General features: G+C 49.4%; 1 protein-coding gene across 1 annotated transcript in view; it reads left to right on the top strand.

The window, feature by feature from the left end:
• pamr1 (peptidase domain containing associated with muscle regeneration 1) overlaps window positions 1-22,540 on the top strand; it is a 271,328-nt gene that overhangs the window by 138,434 nt on the left and 110,354 nt on the right. Inside the window, exons 4-5 of the mRNA XM_038807396.1 lie at window positions 14,579-14,693; window positions 15,237-15,454. Coding sequence (XP_038663324.1) covers window positions 14,579-14,693; window positions 15,237-15,454 — 333 coding nt within the window. The remainder of the gene's footprint in view (window positions 1-14,578; window positions 14,694-15,236; window positions 15,455-22,540) is intronic.

The raw sequence follows: 22,540 nt of genomic DNA, 5'->3' as shown, positions 1-22,540 counted from the left end.
GAGAGAGAGTGAGATGGACAGTGAGAGTGAGTGAGATGGACAGTGAGAGAGAGTGAGATGGACAGTGAGAGAGTGAGATGGACAGTGAGAGAGAGTAAGATGGACAGTGAGAAAGTGAGATGGACAGTGAGAGAGTGAGATGGACAGTGAGAGAGACTGAGATGGACAGTGAGAGAGAGTGAGATGGACAGTGAGAGAGTGAGATGGACAGTGAGAGAGAGTGAGATGGACAGTGAGAGAGTGAGATGGACAGTGAGAGAGAATGAGATGGACAGTGAGAGAGTGAGATGGACAGTGAGAGAGTGAGATGGACAGTGAGAGAGAGTGAGCTGGACAGTGAGAGAGTGAGATGGAGAGTGAGAGAGTGAGCGGGACAGTGAGAGAGAATGAGATGGACAGTGAGAGAGAGTGAGATGGACAGTGAGAGAGTGAGATGGACAGTGAGAGAGTGAGATGGACAGTGAGAGAGTGAGATGGACAGTGAGAGAGTGAGATGGACAGTGAGAGAGAGTGAGATGGACAGTGAGAGAGAATGAGATGGACAGTGAGAGAGTGAGATGGACAATGAGAGAGTGGTATGGACAGTGGGAGAGTGAGATGGACAGTGAGAGAGTGAGATGGACAGTGAGAGAGAGTGAGATGGACAGTGAGAGAGAGTGAGATGGACAGTGAGAGAGAGTGAGATGGACAGTGAGAGAGAGTGAGATGGACAGTGAGAGAGAGTGAGATGGACAGTGAGAGAGTGACATGGACAGTGAGAGAGTGAGATGGACAGTGAGAGAGAGTGAGATGGACAGTGAGAGAGTGAGATGGACAGTGAGAGAGAGTGAGATGGACAGTGAGAGAGAGTGAGATGGACAGTGAGAGAGAGTGAGATGGACAGTGAGAGGGAGTGAGATGGACAGTGAGAGAGAGTGAGATGGACAGTGAGAGGGAGTGAGATGAACAATGAGAGAGTGGTATGGACAGTGGGAGAGTGAGATGGACAGTGAGAGAGTGAGATGGACAGTGAGAGAGAGTGAGATGGACAGTGAGAGAGAGTGAAATGGACAGTGAGAGAGAGTGAGATGGACAGTGAGAGAGAGTGAGATGGACAGTGAGAGAGTGACATGGACAGTGAGAGAGTGAGATGGACAGTGAGAGAGAGTGAGATGGACAGTGAGAGAGTGAGATGGACAGTGAGAGAGTGAGATGGACAGTGAGAGAGAGTGAGATGGACAGTGAGAGAGAGTGAGATGAACAGTGAGAGAGAGTGAGATGGACAGTGAGAGAGAGTGAGATGGACAGTGAGAGAGAGTGAGATGGACAGTGAGAGAGTGAGATGGACAGTGAGAGAGTGAGATGGACAGTGAGAGAGAGTGAGATGGACAGTGAGAGAGAGTGAGATGGACAGTGAGAGAGAGTGAGATGGACAGTGAGAGAGTGAGATGGACAGTGAGAGAGAGTGAGATGGACAGTGAGAGAGTGAGATGGAGAGTGAGAGAGTGAGATGGACAGTGAGAGAGTGAGATGGACAGTGAGAGAGTGAGATGGACAGTGAGAGAGAGTGAGATGGACAGTGAGAGAGTGAGCTGGACAGTGAGCGAGTGAGATGGACAGTGAGAGAGAGTGAGATGGACAGTGAGAGAAACTGAGATGGACAGTGAGAGAGAGTGAGATGGACAGTGAGAGAGAGTGAGATGGACAGTGAGAGAGTGAGATGGACAGTGAGAGAGAGTGAGATGGACAGTGAGAGAGTGAGATGGAGAGTGAGAGAGTGAGATGGACAGTGAGAGAGTGAGATGGACAGTGAGAGAGTGAGATGGACAGTGAGAGAGAGTGAGATGGACAGTGAGAGAGTGAGATGGACAGTGAGAGAGAGTGAGATGGACAGTGAGAGAGAGTGAGATGGACAGTGAGAGAGTGAGATGGACAGTGAGAGAGTGAGATGGACAGTGAGAGAGAGTGAGATGGACAGTGAGAGAAAGTGAGATGGGCAGTGAGAGAGAGAGATGGACAGTGAGATGGACAGTGAGGGAGAGTGAGATGGACAGTGAGAGAGAGTGAGATGGACAGTGAGAGAGTGAGATGGACAGTGAGAGAGAGTGAGATGGACAGTGAGAGAGAGTGAGATGGACAGTGAGAGAGAGTGAGATGGACAGTGAGAGTGAGTGAGATGGACAGTGAGAGGGAGTGAGATGGACAGTCAGAGAGAGTGAGATGGACAGTGAGAGGGAGTGAGATGGACAGTGAGAGAGAGTGAGATGGACAGTGAGAGAGTGAGATGGACAGTCAGAGAGAGTGAGATGGACAGTGAGAGAGTGAGATGGACAGTGTGAGAGTGAGATGGACAGTGAGTGAGAGTGAGATGGACAGTGAGAGAGAGTGAGATGGACAGTGAGAGAGTGAGATGGGCAGTGAGAGAGTGAGATGGACAGTGAGAGAGAGTGAGATGGACAGTGAGAGAGAGTGAGATGAACAGTGAGAGAGAGTGAGATGAACAGTGAGAGAGAGTGAGATGGACAGTGAGAGAGAGTGAGATGGACAGTGAGAGAGAGTGAGATGGACAGTGAGAGAGTGAGATGGACAGTGAGAGAGAGTGAGATGGACAGTGAGAGAGTGAGATGGACAGTGAGAGAGAATGAGATGGACAGTGAGAGAGTGAGATGGACAGTGAGAGAGTGAGATGGACAGTGAGAGAGAGTGAGCTGGACAGTGAGAGAGTGAGATGGAGAGTGAGAGAGTGAGCTGGACAGTGAGAGAGAATGAGATGGACAGTGAGAGAGAGTGAGATGGACAGTGAGAGAGTGAGATGGACAGTGAGAGAGTGAGATGGACAGTGAGATAGTGAGATGGACAGTGAGAGAGTGAGATGGACAGTGAGAGAGAGTGAGATGGACAGTGAGAGAGAATGAGATGGACAGTGAGAGAGTGAGATAGACAGTGAGATGGACAATGAGAGAGTGGTATGGACAGTGGGAGAGTGAGATGGACAGTGAGAGAGTGAGATGGACAGTGAGAGAGAGTGAGATGGCCAGTGAGAGAGAGTGAGATGGACAGTGAGAGAGAGTGAGATGGACAGTGAGAGAGAGTGAGATGGACAGTGAGAGAGAGTGAGATGGACAGTGAGAGAGTGACATGGTCAGTGAGAGAGTGAGATGGACAGTGAGAGAGAGTGAGATGGACAGTGAGAGAGTGAGATGGACAGTGAGAGAGAGTGAGATGGACAGTGAGAGAGAGTGAGATGGACAGTGAGAGAGAGTGAGATGGACAGTGAGAGGGAGTGAGATGGACAGTGAGAGAGAGTGAGATGGACAGTGAGAGGGAGTGAGATGGACAATGAGAGAGTGGTGTGGACAGTGGGAGAGTGAGATGGACAGTGAGAGAGTGAGATGGACAGTGAGAGAGAGTGAGATGGACAGTGAGAGAGAGTGAAATGGACAGTGAGAGAGAGTGAGATGGACAGTGAGAGAGAGTGAGATGGACAGTGAGAGAGTGACATGGACAGTGAGAGAGTGAGATGGACAGTGAGAGAGAGTGAGATGGACAGTGAGAGAGTGAGATGGACAGTGAGAGAGAGTGAGATGGACAGTGAGAGAGAGTGAGATGGACAATGAGAGAGAGTGAGATGGACAGTGAGAGGGAGTGAGATGGACAGTGAGAGAGAGTGAGATGGACAGTGAGAGGGAGTGAGATGGACAGTGAGAGAGAGTGAGATGGACAGTGAGAGAGTGAGATGGACAGTGAGAGAGAGTGAGATGGACAGTGAGAGAGAATGAGATGGACAGTGAGAGAGTGAGATGGACAGTGAGATGGACAATGAGAGAGTGGTATGGACAGTGGGAGAGTGAGATGGACAGTGAGAGAGTGAGATGGACAGTGAGAGAGAGTGAGATGGACAGTGAGAGAGAGTGAGATGGACAGTGAGAGAGAGTGAGATGGACAGTGAGAGAGAGTGAGATGGACAGTGAGAGAGAGTGAGATGGACAGTGAGAGAGTGACATGGTCAGTGAGAGAGTGAGATGGACAGTGAGAGAGAGGGAGATGGACAGTGAGAGAGTGAGATGGACAGTGAGAGAGAGTGAGATGGACAGTGAGAGAGAGTGAGATGGACAGTGAGAGAGAGTGAGATGGACAGTGAGAGGGAGTGAGATGGACAGTGAGAGAGAGTGAGATGGACAGTGAGAGGGAGTGAGATGGACAATGAGAGAGTGGTATGGACAGTGGGAGAGTGAGATGGACAGTGAGAGAGTGAGATGGACAGTGAGAGAGAGTGAGATGGACAGTGAGAGAGAGTGAAATGGACAGTGAGAGAGAGTGAGATGGACAGTGAGAGAGAGTGAGATGGACAGTGAGAGAGTGACATGGACAGTGAGAGAGTGAGATGGACAGTGAGAGAGAGTGAGATGGACAGTGAGAGAGTGAGATGGACAGTGAGAGAGAGTGAGATGGACAGTGAGAGAGAGTGAGATGGACAGTGAGAGAGAGTGAGATGGACAGTGAGAGGGAGTGAGATGGACAGTGAGAGAGAGTGAGATGGACAGTGAGAGGGAGTGAGATGGACAGTGAGAGAGAGTGAGATGGACAGTGAGAGAGTGAGATGGACAGTGAGAGAGAGTGAGATGGACAGTGAGAGAGTGAGATGGACAGTGTGAGAGTGAGATGGACAGTGAGTGAGAGTGAGATGGACAGTGAGCGAGAGTGAGATGGACAGTGAGATAGAGTGAGATGGACAGTGAGAGAGTGAGATGGACAGTGAGAGAGAGTGAGATGGACAGTGAGAGAGAGTGAGATGAACAGTGAGAGAGAGTGAGATGAACAGTGAGAGAGAGTGAGATGGACAGTGAGAGTGAGTGAGATGGACAGTGAGAGAGAGTGAGATGGACAGTGAGAGAGTGAGATGGACAGTGAGAGAGAGTAAGATGGACAGTGAGAAAGTGAGATGGACAGTGAGAGAGTGAGATGGACAGTGAGAGAGACTGAGATGGACAGTGAGAGAGAGTGAGATGGACAGTGAGAGAGTGAGATGGACAGTGAGAGAGAGTGAGATGGACAGTGAGAGAGTGAGATGGACAGTGAGAGAGAATGAGATGGACAGTGAGAGAGTGAGATGGACAGTGAGAGAGTGAGATGGACAGTGAGAGAGAGTGAGCTGGACAGTGAGAGAGTGAGATGGAGAGTGAGAGAGTGAGCTGGACAGTGAGAGAGAATGAGATGGACAGTGAGAGAGAGTGAGATGGACAGTGAGAGAGTGAGATGGACAGTGAGAGAGTGAGATGGACAGTGAGATAGTGAGATGGACAGTGAGAGAGTGAGATGGACAGTGAGAGAGAGTGAGATGGACAGTGAGAGAGAATGAGATGGACAGTGAGAGAGTGAGATGGACAATGAGAGAGTGGTATGGACAGTGGGAGAGTGAGATGGACAGTGAGAGAGTGAGATGGACAGTGAGAGAGAGTGAGATGGACAGTGAGAGAGAGTGAGATGGACAGTGAGAGAGAGTGAGATGGACAGTGAGAGAGAGTGAGATGGACAGTGAGAGAGAGTGAGATGGACAGTGAGAGAGTGAGATGGACAGTGAGAGAGTGAGATGGACAGTGAGAGAGAGTGAGATGGACAGTGAGAGAGTGAGATGGACAGTGAGAGAGAGTGAGATGGACAGTGAGAGAGAGTGAGATGGACAGTGAGAGAGAGTGAGATGGACAGTGAGAGGGAGTGAGATGGACAGTGAGAGAGAGTGAGATGGACAGTGAGAGGGAGTGAGATGGACAATGAGAGAGTGGTATGGACAGTGGGAGAGTGAGATGGACAGTGAGAGAGTGAGATGGACAGTGAGAGAGAGTGAGATGGACAGTGAGAGAGAGTGAGATGGACAGTGAGAGAGAGTGAGATGGACAGTGAGAGAGAGTGAGATGGACAGTGAGAGAGTGACATGGACAGTGAGAGAGTGAGATGGACAGTGAGAGAGAGTGAGATGGACAGTGAGAGAGTGAGATGGACAGTGAGAGAGAGTGAGATGGACAGTGAGAGAGAGTGAGATGGACAGTGAGAGAGAGTGAGATGGACAGTGAGAGGGAGTGAGATGGACAGTGAGAGAGAGTGAGATGGACAGTGAGAGGGAGTGAGATGGACAGTGAGAGAGAGTGAGATGGACAGTGAGAGAGTGAGATGGACTGTGAGAGAGAGTGAGATGGACAGTGAGAGAGTGAGATGGACAGTGTGAGAGTGAGATGGACAGTGAGTGAGAGTGAGATGGACAGTGAGCGAGAGTGAGATGGACAGTGAGAGAGAGTGAGATGGACAGTGAGAGAGTGAGATGGACAGTGAGAGAGAGTGAGATGGACAGTGAGAGAGAGTGAGATGAACAGTGAGAGAGAGTGAGATGAACAGTGAGAGAGAGTGAGATGGACAGTGAGAGAGACGAGATGGACAGTGAGAGAGAGTGAGATGGACAGTGAGAGAGTGAGATGGACAGTGAGAGAGAGTAAGATGGACAGTGAGAAAGTGAGATGGACAGTGAGAGAGTGAGATGGACAGTGAGAGAGAGTGAGATGGACAGTGAGAGAGAGTGAGATGGACAGTGAGAGTGTGAGATGGACAGTGAGAGAGTGAGATGGAGAGTGAGAGAGTGGGATGGACAGTGAGAGAGTGAGATGGACAGTGAGAGAGTGAGATGGACAGTGAGAGAGAGTGAGATGGACAGTGAGAGAGAGTGAGATGGACAGTGAGAGAGTGAGATGGACAGTGAGAGAGAGTGAGATGGACAGTGAGAGTGAGATGGACAGTGAGAGAGAGTGAGATGGACAGTGAGTGAGATGGACAGTGAGAGAGTGAGATGGACAGTAAGACAGGGAGACGGAGAGTGGGAACAATGAGATGGAGAGTGAGAAACAGTGAGACAGAGAGTGAACAGTGGTTGAGGGATGGCAAGTCAGTGAGATGGTTAGATAGATTATATTGTAAATGGACTGTGATGACGTTTTGTTTCTCAGACCCTCTGCTGAGAAATTATTTGTACTCTGATGTACTACTCCACTCGGTCCTGGTGAGGGCAGTGTTACATACCTGGGGCAGAACCTTGGGAGGTAACAGTGGTTTTGACCAACTTCCATGTCACCTCATTTCAGGAAGGTCCAATACATCTTATGTGAAGCAAACACTTAATAAACCAGTGCTAGGCCTTCCCAGGAAATGCAGACCCCAAGAGCAGAAGTCTTATCCACCGAGCGTTGATGGCTCAGAAGAAAATTGCAGTTTTACTGTACTTGGCCGTGCCACCTGGAAGGCTATTGCCGCTATTGCATCCATCCTATGTCTCAAACTGAGTAAAGACCCAGGTACGTGCGCAAGATGGGAAGGGGCTGTGGAAAAGGTGTCATGGTGGTTGCGGTCAAGGGCAAGGGCGTGGGGGGGGGGAGGGGGGGTGGTCTCAGTTGACCCGACCAGGTCTCTCAATCTGTCACTGAGTACCTTTGAATGAGGGCACTACCACCTCACCCCCCCCCCCCCCCCCCCCCCGGAGCCTGCAAGCAAAAACGCCAATGTCCCACCTGCTGCTAGATTAATACCAGTGGCAACAGGATGAGACCTTAAAATGGGAATTGCCCACTTAAGTACTTCAGTTGACAGCCTGGATTTAATAGGAGTGGAGGTGGGAAGTTGGCTGTGTCCCTACCTTCCTGTCGCATGAAATGACCCTGCCACCAAAAATGTCATGGAGGGCGGGGGGTGGGGGGTGGGGGGGTTATGCTCTAGTATAAAAAGGAATGGTAAAAAGGAGTTATTTGCAAAGATCAGCATTTACTGACACCGCATACAACAGAAATTACCAAATTCTCTGGATTATTGTATAAAAATCTGTTAAACTTTAAATCAGTCTCCAATTTGCAGTGTTCCACAATTGGTTGGCATGCCTTCAGCTATCTGGGCCCTTTTCTTTCAAATTCCTTTCCTAAACACTTCCACCTCTTCCTTCTCTTAAGTCATTCCTTAAAATCCACCTCCTGCTCTAATATATCTTTAGGTGGTTTGATTCCAAATTTTGTTTAATAATATTCCTGTGAAGTATCTTTAGACACTTTATGGCAGTAAAGAAACATTATAGGTACTCGTTGTTACATAAGTAGCTTTCTCAACTGATGTGACCATCAATTCACTAGACACACGATTGGAAGTAAACTGTGGTTTTAATAGTCTTACAACAAAGCCAGCCTGCGACCAGAGGAACTGAGAGCAGGCTTACGGCTGCAGTACTTATACTTCCGGTTAGTGGGAGGAGCCATGGACGAAGCCAAGGGTGGAGCCCAGTACAAACTCCTCATCTCCCCCTATGGGCAGAGCCGCGCAACGGCTCACATACAGAACCCACAAGGACACAATACAACGCAAGGCAATACAGTGTGAATTACGATGCATATAATTCACCACATTCACTCCCTGTAAAAAAATCAAGTCCGGCGGGGGTGACAGGTCTACAAATTGAGCCGGTCCGGTGGCTGAGTTGTCCTTTGGGATCGGCGGAGCACCAGGGTTGCAGCCTCTTTGGGTGGCTGGGTGGTAGTGATCGGTGAGGGTACGATGGTGGACTCCGGGGGTGATTCGGTCCGAGCTTCATTCCTGACCGGTGCGACAGGCGAATGGGGGCACAGGAAACCTATAGGCGCGGGAGCGCAGAGCTTGGGCAGGGAACCTATAAGCGCGGGGGCGCAGGGCGCGGAGGGTTGGGTGGGGTGTAGTGTGAGGGGTACCTCGGCGGTGGTGGTGGTAAATCCTGCAGGCCCGGAGGGAAACGGTGTCCTGACGGCCGTTGGGGTATTCAATGAAAGCATATTGGGGGTTCGAGTGGAGTAGGAGCACTCTCTCTACTAGTGGATCTGTCTTGTGTGCCCGGGCCTGCTTCCAGAGGAGAACCGGGCCGGGTGTCCTCAACCACGATGGGAGTGAAACCCCCGTGGTAGTGCCCCTAGAGAAAACAAATAGTCGTTCGTGAGGGGTCTGGTTGGTGTTGGTGCATAGGAGGGACCTAATAACATGGAGCGCGTCGGGGAGGACCTCCTGCCAGTGGGAGGTCGGAGGATTCCTGGACTGGAGGGTCAGTAGGACGGTCTTCCAGACCGTCGCTTTCTACCTCTGCACCTGCCCGTTCCCCCAGGGGTTGCAGCTGGTAGTCCTGCTCGAGGCGATACCCTTGTCGAGCAGGTACTGATGCAGCTCGTCGCTCATAAAGGACGAACCCCTGTCGCTGTGTACATAGCTGGGGAAACCAAACAGGGTGAAGATACTGTGCAGGGCTCTGATGACTGTGTGGGAGGTCATATCGGGGCACGGGATGGCAAACGGGAAGTGGGAGAACTCATCGATGATGTTCAGAAAGTACACATTTCGATTGGTCGAGGGGAGTGGCCCTTTGAAATCAATGCTCAGGCGTTCAAAGGGCCGGGATGCCTTTACCAGGTGGGCCTTGTCTGGTCTATAGAAGTGCGGTTTGCACTCCGCGCAGATCGGGCAATCCCTGGTGATGGCTTTTGCCTCCTCGGTGGAGAAAGGCAGATTTTGGGCTTTGACGTAGTGGGCGGGCCGGGTGACCCCCCGGGTGGCAGAGGTCATTGTGGATAGCTTTCAGGCGGTCGTCTTGCACGCTGGCACACGTGCCGCGGGATAGGGCATCTGGGGGCTCGTTGAGCTTCCCTGGTCGAAACATAATATTGTAATTGTAGGTGGAGAGTTCGATCCTCTACCGCAGGATTTTATCATTTTTAATTTTGCCCCTTTGCGAGTTGTCAAACATGAAGGCAACCGATCTTTGGTCAGTGATGAGGGTAAACCTCCTACCTGCGAGGTAGTGCCTCCAGTGTCGTATGGCTTCCACAATGGCTTGAGCTTCCTTTTCGACTAAGGAGTGTCGAAGTTCCGAAGCGGAGAGGGTTCGGGAGAAGAAGGCGACTGGTCTCCGTGCCTGGCTCAGAGTGGCTGCGAGAGCGATCGCTGAGGCGTCGCTTTCCACCTGGAAGGGGACGGATTCATCCACCGCCCACATGGCAGCTTTGGCGATGTCGTCCTTGATGCAGTTGAAGGCCTGGCGGGCCTCAGCTGACAGAGGAAAGAGTGTGGTCTTAAATAGTGGGCGGGCTTTGTCCGCATACTGACGGACCCCCATAATAAGAGAAAAATCCCAGGCACCTCTTGAGGGCCCTGGGAAAATGAGGGAGAGGGAGTTGTAAGAGGGGGTGCATACGGTCCGGGTCGGGGCCCAGGACTCCGTTTTCCATGACATAGCCGAGGATGGCTAGCCTGGTCGTGCGGAAAACGCATTTCTCCGTGTTATACGTGAGGTTGAGTTTCTGAGCAGTCTGGAGAAATCGATGGAGGTTAGCGTCGTGGTCCTGCTGATCATGGCCGCAGATGGTGACGTTATCCAAGTACGGAAACGTGGCCCGCAGCCCGTACTGGTCCACCATTCGGTCCATCGCTCGTTGGAACACCGAGACCCCATTTGTGACGCCAAAGGGGACCCGGAGGAAATGGAAGAGGCGGCCATCGGCCTCGAACGCCGTGTAGTGGCGGTCCTCCGGGCGGATTGGGAGCTGGTGGTATGCAGACTTCAGATCCACTCTGGAGAAAATGCGGTACTGGGCGATCTGATTAACCATGTCTGCAATCCTGGGGACCCATCGAGGAGCGTGAACCGGTTAATGGTTTGGCTATAGTCCACTACCATTCGGAATTTTTCCCCGGTCTTGACGACCACCACCTGAGCACTCCAGGTGCTGTTACTGGCCTCTATAACTCCCTCACGTAGGAGTCCCTGGACCTCGGTTCTAATAAATACCCTGTCCTGCAGGCTATACCGCCTGCTGCGAGTGGCTACGGGTTTGCAGTTCGGAGTGAGATTAGCAAAGAGTGCAGGGGGGGGGGCGATTTTTAGCGTCGCTAGACTGCAGATAGTGAGTGGAGGTAGGGGTCCGCCGAAGCTGAGTGTGAGGCTCTTGAGATTACATTGGAAGTCGAGTCCAAGTAAGAGTGGGGCGCAGAGTTTGGGGAGTACGTACAGCTGGAAATTAAAGTAGCTGGCGCCCTGAATCGTTAGGGTCGTGACGGTGCGCCCTTGTATGTGGACAGAGTGTGAGCCCGAGGCGAGGGACATAGTTTGCCGTGCAGGGAAGATAGGGAGCGAACAGTGTCTTACCAGTTCAGGGTGTACAAAGCTCTCGGTGCTCCCGGAGCCGAAGAGGCACGGTGTCCTGTACCCATTGATTTTACCGGTCATCATCGAGTTCCGGAGGTGTTTCGGACGCGACTGGTCCAACGTGACCGCGCTGAGTTGCGGGTAGTTGGCGGCTCGATCAGCTGTGCTGGAGTGGCCCCGTGATGACTGTCCGCTGAGGTCATAGTCGTCGAGATGAGGTTCTGAGGCTGGAGAGGATGGAGCCCAAGATGGCCGCCCCCGTGGATCGCACTTGGTGGGCGGCAAGGAAGATGGCATCCAAGATGGCGGCCCCCATGAGTCGCACGTGGCCGGCCGCGTGGAGGAGGGTTGCCAAGATGGCGGCCCCCATGAGTCGCACATGTCGGGTGGGGGCGGAGTCGGCAGACACGCTGCAGCATTACGGGGCCTGCGGGCCTGTGAGTTTGAGAGGCAAGTGCTCTGGACTGCGGGGGAGTTTGGAGTTTTCGACTTTGCTAGGCATACTCGGGCATAGTGTACTTTGCGACCGCAGCTGCTGCAGGTCGCGTTGCGGGCCAGGCAGTGATGCCGTGGGTGTTGGGGCTGGCCACAAAATTGGCACGCTGGTGCTGCATAGTGAGTGAGTGGCCGCGCAGCGCAGGCCTGGGGCAGTCGCTGGTCGGGGGCCCACAATTGGGTCGCTTGGTCCGCGGGGAATGAGTTCAGACTGCGGAACAAGACCTTCATAGTTGTAGCTAACTCTACAGTGTCCTCCAAGTTCTGGGCCCCTTTCTCAAGCAATCGCTGGCGCACATAGTTGGACCTGAGCCCTGCAACGTATACATCACGGACAGCGAGTTCCATTTGCTGGGCGGCTGTTACAGCCTGAAAATTGCAGTCCCGAGCTAAGGCTTTTAAATCGCGCAGAAAGTCTTCCTGCGACTCCGTGGGGCGCTGGTGGCGGGTCGTAAAATTGTGCCGCGCGTAGACCTCGTTGATGGGTCGCACGTACATTCGGTCGAGCATTGCCAGGGCCTTAGTATATGAGGTGGTACAATTAAGTTGCGTAGAGATACGATGGCTCACCCTTGTGTGCAGTAGGCTGAGTTTCTGCTCCTCTGTAGTTTCGGAAGTGCTTGATTCAGCCAGGTAGGCCTTGAAACATTGAAGCCAGTGTTGGAAGATTTCCTTCGCCTCTGCAGCCTGCGGGTCGAGTTCTAGTCGGTCGGGTTTGAGGGCTGATTCCATAGTAGTTTTCTTCAAGTTTTCTAAGACTATTAAATTGATGTGACCATCAATTCACTAGACACACGATTGGAAGTAAACTGTGGTTCTAATAGTCTTACAACTAAGCCAGCCTGCGACCAGAGGAACTGAGAGCAGGCTTGCGGCTGCAGTACTTTATACTTCCGGTTAGTGGGAAGAGCCATGGCGGGAGCCATGGGCGGAGCCAAGGGTGGAGCCCAGTACAAACTCCTCATCTCCCCCTATGGGCAGAGCCGCGCAATGGCTCACATACAGAGCCCACACGGACACAATACAACGCAAGGCAATACGGTGTGAATTACAATGCATATAATTCACCAGTGTGTTGCACAAGGATGCTATGTCGGAGTATGTTTTACCACTCATGACATTTGTTGTGACAAATGTAGGACTTTATAAAGTGGTCATGTTTTAAACTGTCTTCTTTCATATAAGGTGAAACAAAATTGTCTGAATGAGGGAATGGAGAACATCCTAATTCTGCCTGGAGGCAAGCCCATGTGGTTTGTTTGATATGGGCAAAGAGGCATAGGATGAAACCTATTGAAAGTCAAGTGATAGATTTCACACCTTGAAACAATAGAGGGGTAGCTGATATTTCTGCACACAGCACATAGACCCATAAGATCATAAGATGGTGCAGCAGAAATAGCCTATTCAGCCCATCAAGTCAGCTCCACCATTCAATGAGATCATGGCTGATAATGCTCAACTCTACTTTCCTGCCTTATCCCATAACCTTTGATTCCCTTACTGATTAAAGACCTAAAAGAGACCTGGAGAATGTCCTAGGGTGAAATTATACCATATTTGTTCAAACGTCAGGCTCAACGGAAAACGGGTGTGTAACTCTCCAGCTGCAGAACCCAATTTACTCTCTGGATCTTGAGCCTCTGTAAAGAGAACAAATGAGTGGGTTTGGTTGACACCATCACTCTGGTGGGCAGGACCTGAAAGAGCCGGCACCTGGCTCCACAGATATCGGGGCGCCATCTTTAAAGGCCGCCCCAAACAGAATTGAAGATTTACTCTCCCCCCCCGACAATCATCGGGGTACCCCTCCATTGCCACCACCGTGGAAGTATAGCAGATTCCCCCTCCTCTCTCCTCAGTGGCCGCTCTTCCCCATGCCTGCAAGTTCCCGCTTCCCTGCTCACTCTTCTCCGCTCCCCCACCACACATTAATGGAACACCCCCCCCCCCCCCCCTTCAGCCTATCACGTGGGTCCACCCTGGCATTTCCCCTGGCACAGAGTGGCATTGTCAGGGCAGCAGTGCTAACCTGACAGTGTCAACCTGTGTCAGGGGCAGTGCTAGGGCACTGTTTGGGCATGACCTTCTCCTTCTGGTGGCTATACGTAGCTCTGCACCCCCAGAGGGATCACCTTGACTGAATTCTGTATTTAGAAGCTGTTGTAAACCTTGCCAATGTGATGTTCATGTCAGCGAGGTATGAATATTTAGTGAAGAGGGGTGGTTATATGGCGGGTGGCTCTTAATAATAATAAAATTTATGGTAACCCATTTATGGTAAGCCATTTAAATTTATGGTAACCCATTTAAATTTATAGTCACCCATTTAAATGAGGTTGCCGCCCTTTGTGGGAGTCTAATGTCATAACGTTGTTGGCGAGGGACAGGGAAAATCGGGAAACGGGATCTGGATAGAATAGCATTTCCAGATTCTCTCCAGATTTTCTGTTCAAATGATGAAACTTGCAGAGACTTAGGACCAAGCAGTCGCCATAGTAAAGGCCTCGCTGCTGAAAGCCAGTTTGGGGCACTCCGAAGACTGAGTGAAGTGATTTTCAAAAGAAAATGGGAGTGCTGCCCTGACATAGCAGGGAGAACAGAGCCTGCTAAAAGGACTGGAGGTGTTTGGACTGTGCCACATATCTGCTGAGAATATGCCGTAACATACAAATCTGTTGTCAAGTAACTTGGTTGTGTTAATTATTTAATGGAGTCGCACGTTTGCTGTCATTTGGTATATTTGTTGTCTCTTAAGTAACATTTAGTCAATGTTGATTTTAATTTGTTTATTACAGTAAAAGCTTTAAAACATGAAATCTCGCTATGCAATTCTTTTCGTCAGTAACTGGGAAATGTGTCTCTTTCTATAAGTTATCGGTCTTAATTGGGATTGTAACAATGTTTTTCTGTTTCCAGAATGTGGGGCTATTGTAAATGCTTCAAGAGGGCAGATTGTACTAGAGGGATACCCCAGCAACTCTCACTGTGAATGGACAGTGTCAGTGAATCCCAGTTTTGGTATTGAATTAAGGTAGGCTCAATATTTGATTTGTTACATATATTTCAGTCTCTTTCTCTTTCATGGGGCAGTTTTGTCTTTTACTTTTCGGCAGGAACTCTGCTGTGTTTGAAAGTGGAGAGGTATTTGGCTAAGATGAGGTTAAGTGCCAATATATCTGTGTCTTAAAATAATAGCATGGCTTTGCTGTAGGCAATTGGTACGGTGCCTCGGAGGAGTGTCATCAAACAAAATTTGGCATTGAGCCACATAAGGAAATGCAAGTTGTTATTGTATTAGCAAACCTACTAATCCTCCGTAGAGTCACTGACAGCACTGCAACACTTTATTTAGTAAGGTTTTCAAAGTGCATGCACACAAAGGACCTCAATTCCAGCTTAGAAATGGCACCAAGGGCCCCATGCTGTCCGACAAGTGGTACATGAGGAGCCTTGGTTGTCTGGTTGAGGAGAGCCTCATATAGACCCCTCCTTGTGCTACCTGGCTAGGAGGTAGTAGATGTGTTTCTGCCTGTCGGGGTGTTGTTGCTCATGGTATGATCTTGTTCTATTTCAGATTCTCAATGCTCAGTCTTGAGTTTGATTACATGTGCCAATATGATTATGTGGAAGTTCGTGATGGCGATAACATCGACTCCAGAGTTATTGGAAAATTCTGTGGAAACGAACGCCCTCCCCCAATCCGGACCACCAGGAATTCTTTACATATTTTATTTGTATCTGATGGATATAAAAGCTTTGATGGATTTTTTGCCACATTTGGGGAAGTTGATGGTACGTGGCCTTTCAGATTTCAGATTGTGATTCACTTTTGTCCCTTGCTAGGTTATTTGCTCATCTAGGTTCATTTGCTGACGTTTTAGATTCAACCATTTTAAAAATCCCAATGTTCATCATTTGCTCCTTTCTTCCTCACTTGTCTGTTTCTTCTTCACTTGCCCCTTTTTTACACATGCACCTTTCTTTCCTCATTTGGTCTTCTTTCCTCATTTCCCTTTCTTTCTCCTTGCCCTGGCCTCCTTCACTTGCCCCTTGTTCTATAGATGAATATCCATTCCCCGAAATAGGGAGCAGAAGACATTCTGATTAATCTATTATGATATTATATTTCAGGACAAGCACTGGTTTCCACTCTTCCCTTATGGATCCTATCCCTAACCAGAAGCAGCTCCCCAACCAGGCAAAACCCAACTCTTAAGTACAAGCCCCAGTGGCCATCACCGGCTCTCAATTAACTTTGAAGCAAACCTGGTTTAATCTTAAGGCGACCTGCATTTCTAGCATTGTCACCAGTCTCCTCCTCACTCCCCTTAATCCTCATTTGGCCTGGCTACTCAGTTGCCCATATCTCTCGCATTCCACAATCTCTCTTCCTCTACCCATTCTCCTGAAGCTAGGTTGAAGAGCCACTGCAGTTGAGGCTTGCTGCTGTTACCTCTGACTCTTCCCACTACCACTTGTTGCCTTTAAAGCTTGTGGCTGTCTTACATTCAAGAAAACTCCTCGGACAGGCATAGAATCCCTACGGTGCAGAAAGAGGCCATTTGGCACATCAAGTCTGCGCTGACCCTCTGAAAGAGCACTCTACCTAGGCCCAAACCCCCATCCTATACCCGCAACCCCACCTAACACACATTGGATTGGATTGGATTTGTTTATTGTCACGTGTACCGAGGTACAGTGAAAAGTATTTTTCTGTGAGCAGCTCAACAGATCATTAAGTACATGGTAAGAAAAGGGAATAAAGGAAAATACATAATAGGGCAACGCAAGGTATACAATGTAACTACATAAGCACCGGCATCGGATGAAGCACACAGGGTGTAGTGTTGATGAGGTCAGTCCATTAGAGGGTCATTTAGGAATCTGGTAACAGCGGGGAAGAAGCTGTTTTGAGTCTGTTCGTACGTGTTCTCAGACTTCTGTATCTCCTGCCCGATGGAAGAAGTTGGAAGAGTGAGTAAGCCGGGTGGGAGGGGTCTTTGATTATGCTGCCCGCTTTCCCCAGGCAGCGGGAGGTGTAGATGGAGTCAATGGATGGGAGGCAGGTTCATGTGATGGACTGGGCTGTGTTCACGACTCTCTGAAGTTCCTTGCGGTCCTGGGCCGAGCAGATGCCATACCAGGCTGTGATGCAGCCCGATAGGATGCTTTCTATGGTGCATCTGTAAAAATTGGTAAGGGTTAATGTGGACATGCCGAATTTCCTTAGTTTCCTGAGGAAGTATAGGCACTGTTGAGCTTTCTTGGTGGTAGTGTCGACGTGGGTGGATCAGGACAGATTTTTGGAGATGTGCACCCCTCGGAATTTGAAACTGCTAACCATCTCCACCTCGGCCCCATTGATGCTGACAGGGGTGTGTACAGAACTTTGCTTACTGAAGTCAATGACCATATCTTAAGGGGCAATTTTATCATGGCCAATCAACATAACCTGCACACCTTTGGACTGTGGGAGGAAATTCATATCAGACCATCAATAAGGCTCCCACAAATGGCAAATGGGGTCTTAAATAGCATTCCTAAGTTGTGGCTTGTTGACATTGTCAGTCGGCGACACACAAACAATTATCCAGACTCGAAACATTAGCCCCACTCTCTCTCCACAGATGCTGTCAGACTTGCTGAGATGGTCCAGTATTTTCTGTTTTTCTTGAGGGAGTTCACATTGCCAGCAAGGGTTGGAAGGAGTAGTGTGCCCCAACATACTGTGCTCAATGAGTCCTTTGACCTTCTTAGTCTTAGTGTTCCCCCAATCTCAATGAAACACATGATTACCTGCAAAGCTGTCCTTCCACTGACTGTTGGGGACCATCCCCAGGTGTGACTTTTTGCTGCCACAATTCTATCATTCTGACCTGGCAGTCATTCTCAAGGTTGTTGGGACAGAGAAATCTTAAGTGAGGCTGCCCCTCACTTGCCCCCTACTAAGGGGCTCCCAATACCCTTACTACCCTCCTGACAATATTGAGGTTAGCAAAATATTTGTTAGTCTGCTGAGACCCAAAGTGATTAGCTGGTTCCCCATCACCTGGGAGCAGAGATGAAAAGGTTACTTTGGCCAGTGTAGACAGCCCACCCAAAACAGTTGAGCTGATTGAGGTGATGGGTAATGTTGAAAAGACTTGAGGTTCTTCTAAAGCTTCCCCCTTTTGTTCTTTCCAAGGGCTGGTGCAGACTCGATGGGCGGAATGGCCTCTTTATGCGCTGTAAATTCAAGGATTCATTGGCAAGTAGTGAGAAGGATCATGGCTCAACAGCACCACTTACCGTTGCCTTTCGGTACTACAGCTGTTTTTTATTTCTGCTGATCTGAGCATTCGTAAGAACATAGAAGGGATTTAAATCATTCTGCAACAGCAGGAGATGCGGGATTCTCCGTCCCGCCACACCCGTTTTCAAGCGCGGCACACCCCCGCTGGCAGCAGAATCCTCCATCCCGGCAGCCTGCCAATGGGGTTTCCGCGGGAAATCCACGGGTGTGAGTGCGCTGTTTTTGAGCAGCACGGTCGAATGGTGGTTAGCACTGCTACCTATGGCACTGAGGACCTGGATTCGATCCTGGCCCCTGGTCACTGTGTAGAGTTTGCACAGTCTCCCCGTGTCTACATGGGTTGCACCCCCACAACCCAAAGCTGTGCAGGTTAGATGGATTGGCCACGCTAAATTACCCCTTAATTCGGAAAGAAAAAGAATAGGGTACTCTAAATTCATATTTTAAAAATTGAGTGTGCTGCTGGCGAAGCGGTGTGTGGGGTGACTAGATTAGGTGGCATACGAAATTTCAATTTGTGATGTTCGGTTGAGATGCAGAATTAAAACGCAAATTCATTTGTGCTGTATCGTGCCTTGTGCTGGCCTGTGATGGATTCATATTTGCAATAGGTTTGCATGTCATGAATACTTATTAATGTGAAGCAGGTTTTAATAAAGATCTACCCTTGGGCCAAAGTTAGTGGCACTTGAGAGTCTCGTGGCATCTGGTTCACAATTGGTAAAAAGCGTTGTGGACCAGTTGGCTTTGTATAGTCGTGACAAAGGTTGTCAATATTCAGCTCTGTGGCACAAGGTGGGTGTGGGGAAAGGTAGGCATTTGGGTCTTGGCAGCTGCGAATGTGGGAAGGGAAAGAGGACAGAGGGAGATGTTTAGACCTTGGCAAGTGTGGAGGAGGGAAGGGCCTGGTATTTTGGGTGTTGTGGTCCTAAAAGGCGGGTTGGGGCTGGCGGTTCCAGATAGGAATGGTAACATAGATTATGAACCTAAAGGGTAGGGTTGGTGATGCCAATGTTAGGCTCCACGGTAAGATGGATGATGGATAAAGTGATTGGTGTGGAGGGTGAGGGGGGAATTGTACTTGGTATGGGGGCATGTCCAGAGTTAGGGTTGGGTATTGGAAGATCTCATGAGGTGAGCCATGAGAGCAAACAAAACATGGAGGAGGATAACAGGAGGATTTTGGGTCACAGGATAGAATATCCAAGGAAATGCTGATAGGATCCAGGCTCACATGGGGAAAGTTCATGGGTAGCCGAGATGGTGAGAGGGTATGTTCTGTGAGCCAAGGGTGATGGGGGCAAGCATGACAGTGACATGAGGTGGGCGGGTACAGGAACAGGTTTCAATGATCACATGCACCATTGTGAGGCTCTCAGCTTCCCTGAATACAATCTCAATTGCAGTGGGATGGGAATCGTTCTGGCTGGTAAAGTTGTTGCACACAATTGGCCAATTAAAACCAACTCCCTAATCATTGGTTACATGGATGAGAGTCAAGGATGAACATGTTCTCAGTATGTCTGCCTTCTTTACAAAGTGCACACACTGCAATAGCCATGGGTCCCATTCACCCAATATTTCTGTAACCATGGGAGGAGAAGGAGAGGCTGCAATGAAGGAGAGCTGTTGCCCAACAGCAGATACCACAAAGTCAACAGCAGGTAGCATCAGAAGGGGAGGCTGATTAAGATGCAGACATCCAGGTGTCAGAGAGGCAATATAGAGATGTCTGAGGATTGTTCATCAAGATGTGCAGCCACTTGGATTTTGTGTGGACCCCATACCATGGCCCTCAAGGTTCCAGGGATGCTCATTTTCTGTGCCAGCTAATGGCTTCCAAGGTGCAACATGCAACATATGTGGCATCTTACAAGCTGCGTCACACAGGTGCATGAAGGTGCATCGATGCCCTATTTAGTCGTGCCAATTATTTTATCCAGTTCAATGAATACAGTCAGATGGCAAGGCAGTGGGTTCGGTGCTATTGGTGGTTTCCTTGAGTGCTCATCTCCTCCATGGATAGGTCACATACTTTTTTTAAACATTTATTTTCCTACCATGATGTCTAGGTGCAATCCCAACAGCAGCTGAGATAGAGACAGTTTGCTCAGTGTGATATCCCATTATCTGGGATGTCTGTAGTGGGGAGGGACTGGTGCAGTGCCCCCCCCCCCCCCCTCGGCCTCACCTTTTGGAGCCATTTGGGTCAGTGGTGGGTGGGGGGAGGAGATATTGTTGACTCACACGGTGTCCTGAGAAAAAGGCACCAGGACAGTTGGCATGGATCCTCTGTCTGGATCCACAAAGGCACTTTCCTGTCTCCTTAAGGACAAAGGGCTCATGGAGGGATGTCAAGCAACCTTGTTACCCACCTCCGAGCTACTATTGTTCAACTGAGCCCATAGCTGCAGCGATAGAATGCAGATTAGAGTGCAAATGTATTGAATGCTTGACTTGGCAGTTGTCACCCTCTCCGTCTTGGACTGTCAGTACCACATTGCATCCAATCACATAAATGAGGCAAATGTCCGCCTGCTGTAGCCTCACTTATCATGTGACATTCTGACTGATCATGCAGTCACTCTTCTGGCATAGCAGTCCATTCACACATGCAAATTGATGACTGTAGAAGATACTCCTGTCGAAGGTGCAACACCTGGCTCTTGGCTTGGCAGATCAGAGCTGGTCAATGACCTGTTTGCTAAACTGGACTTGGGTTCTTGCATGGACCCATGGTGGCTTGCTTCCTCTCTTACCTTTGTCTGGGCTGCCTTGGTCAGACAGAAGGGTCTTCTGATGCCATCTGCAGTAAAGAGCATCTCCTGCCTTTCCTGATGGTTTGGTAAAAATCTGCAGGGGCTATTGCTGAACTGTGGGGCTGGTCTGCTTCGACAGTCAGACATGCAGAATTTAGACTCATAGAGTTTTACAGCACAGAAAGAGACTATTTGGCCCATTGCGTCTATGCCAGCCATCAAGCACTTACCTATTCCGATCCCATGTTCCAGCACTTTGTCCTTAGCCTGGTGAGCTATGGCATTTCAAGTGCTCATCTAAATGTTTCTTAAATGCTGTGAGGGTTCCTGACTCTGTTCCCCTTTCAGGGAGTGAGTTCCTGATTCCCACCACAGTCTGGGTGACAAAGCTTCTCATCAAATCCCTCTAAATCTCCTACCCCTTACCTTAACTCTGCACACTGGTTAGCTATGGGCGAACCAGTGTTTCATACACCTCATCATAACCTCCCTTCTCTTATTGCCTATGCCTCGGCTAACGAAGGCACGTATCCTTGCCTTCATTAGCCTTTTTAAAAAAAATGTGAGTATCCAATTCATTGTATCCAATTAAGGAGCAATTTAGCGTGTCCAATCCACCCCCCCCCCCCCCCCCCCCCCCCCACACCTCTGGGCTGTGAGGATAAAACCCAGGCAACATGGGGAGAATGTGCAAACTCCATATGGACAGTGACCCAGAGCCAGGAACGAATATGGGACCTCGGTGCAGTGAGACTGCAGTGCTAACCACTGCGCCACCGTGCTGCCTTCTTTCGCCTTCTTAACCACCTTATCTACCTGTCCTGCTGACAGCATCTTCTAGTCTGCTTATTTTCACACCCAACCTGAGTTTTAGTCCCCTCGATCCACAGAATATCCTTACAAAAGTCAATCACACATGACGTTCCAGACTAAACTCGGCAGGTATAGTCTGACTCACACATAGACCAGAAACATCTAATATTCTAGCCTTTGTGCCGGTTAGAAACTTCTAATATTCCAACCGTTTCTTGGGAACCAGAAACTTCTAATATTCTAGCCCCTACTCTAGCCCCCATTCTGCTCAGCTAGAAACTTCTAATATTCTAGCCTCACTTTACCTAGAAACTTGTAATATTCCAGGCCTCCACGCTGGGTGCCATGGAGAAAGCAAAACAACCGGCTGGGTGTAATTAACATGGTGTTAACACTTCGGGTGCCATGTAGAAAATAAAGCAACCCGCTAGGCGTAATTAACAGGGTTTTAATTAAACATTGGGCGCCATGTTGTTGAAAACTCACCGCTATTCTTAGAATTCCCCCTATACCAAAAAGGGCCGACATTCTAAATGGTGAACAGAGATTCTCACTCCCTGACTCCGATGCAGGCTTCTGTGGGTGCTATTCAGGTGAAACTATGTTTTCAAGTTATCCCCCGGTATAACCCATACCTTCACAGAAGATTTTATCTACTTACCACTTAGTAGCATCGATCCTGGGTCCCGCATTGCTAAGTAAGTAAAGTAGACTTTGGAATAATCACTGTTTCAGGTTAAAACTTTTAAGTTATTTTGTTATTATATTTTTTCTTTTAAAAGCTGCAATCACTGTCTTTACAGAAAGGTAAAACGATCTTGCTTCTGGATCCTTCTGGTTGGTTGAAGGGACCTTCAGGCCCAACTTGACAATCAATCTTCTTTTTTAAATCTGGCCTTCTTTAGATGTATTCGCTGGTTAGCTCGGTTGCTATGTCTTATCTTTCGAGCTGTGAGAGCTGGCTCAGCTGGCTGTCTCTGAGCTGACTCTGAGCTGACACTGCCTCCTCTTTAA

Source organism: Scyliorhinus canicula, chromosome 9, assembly GCF_902713615.1.
Source record: "Scyliorhinus canicula chromosome 9, sScyCan1.1, whole genome shotgun sequence".
NCBI lineage: Eukaryota > Metazoa > Chordata > Chondrichthyes > Carcharhiniformes > Scyliorhinidae > Scyliorhinus > Scyliorhinus canicula.
This window is presented reverse-complemented; position numbering and strand designations above follow the sequence as displayed.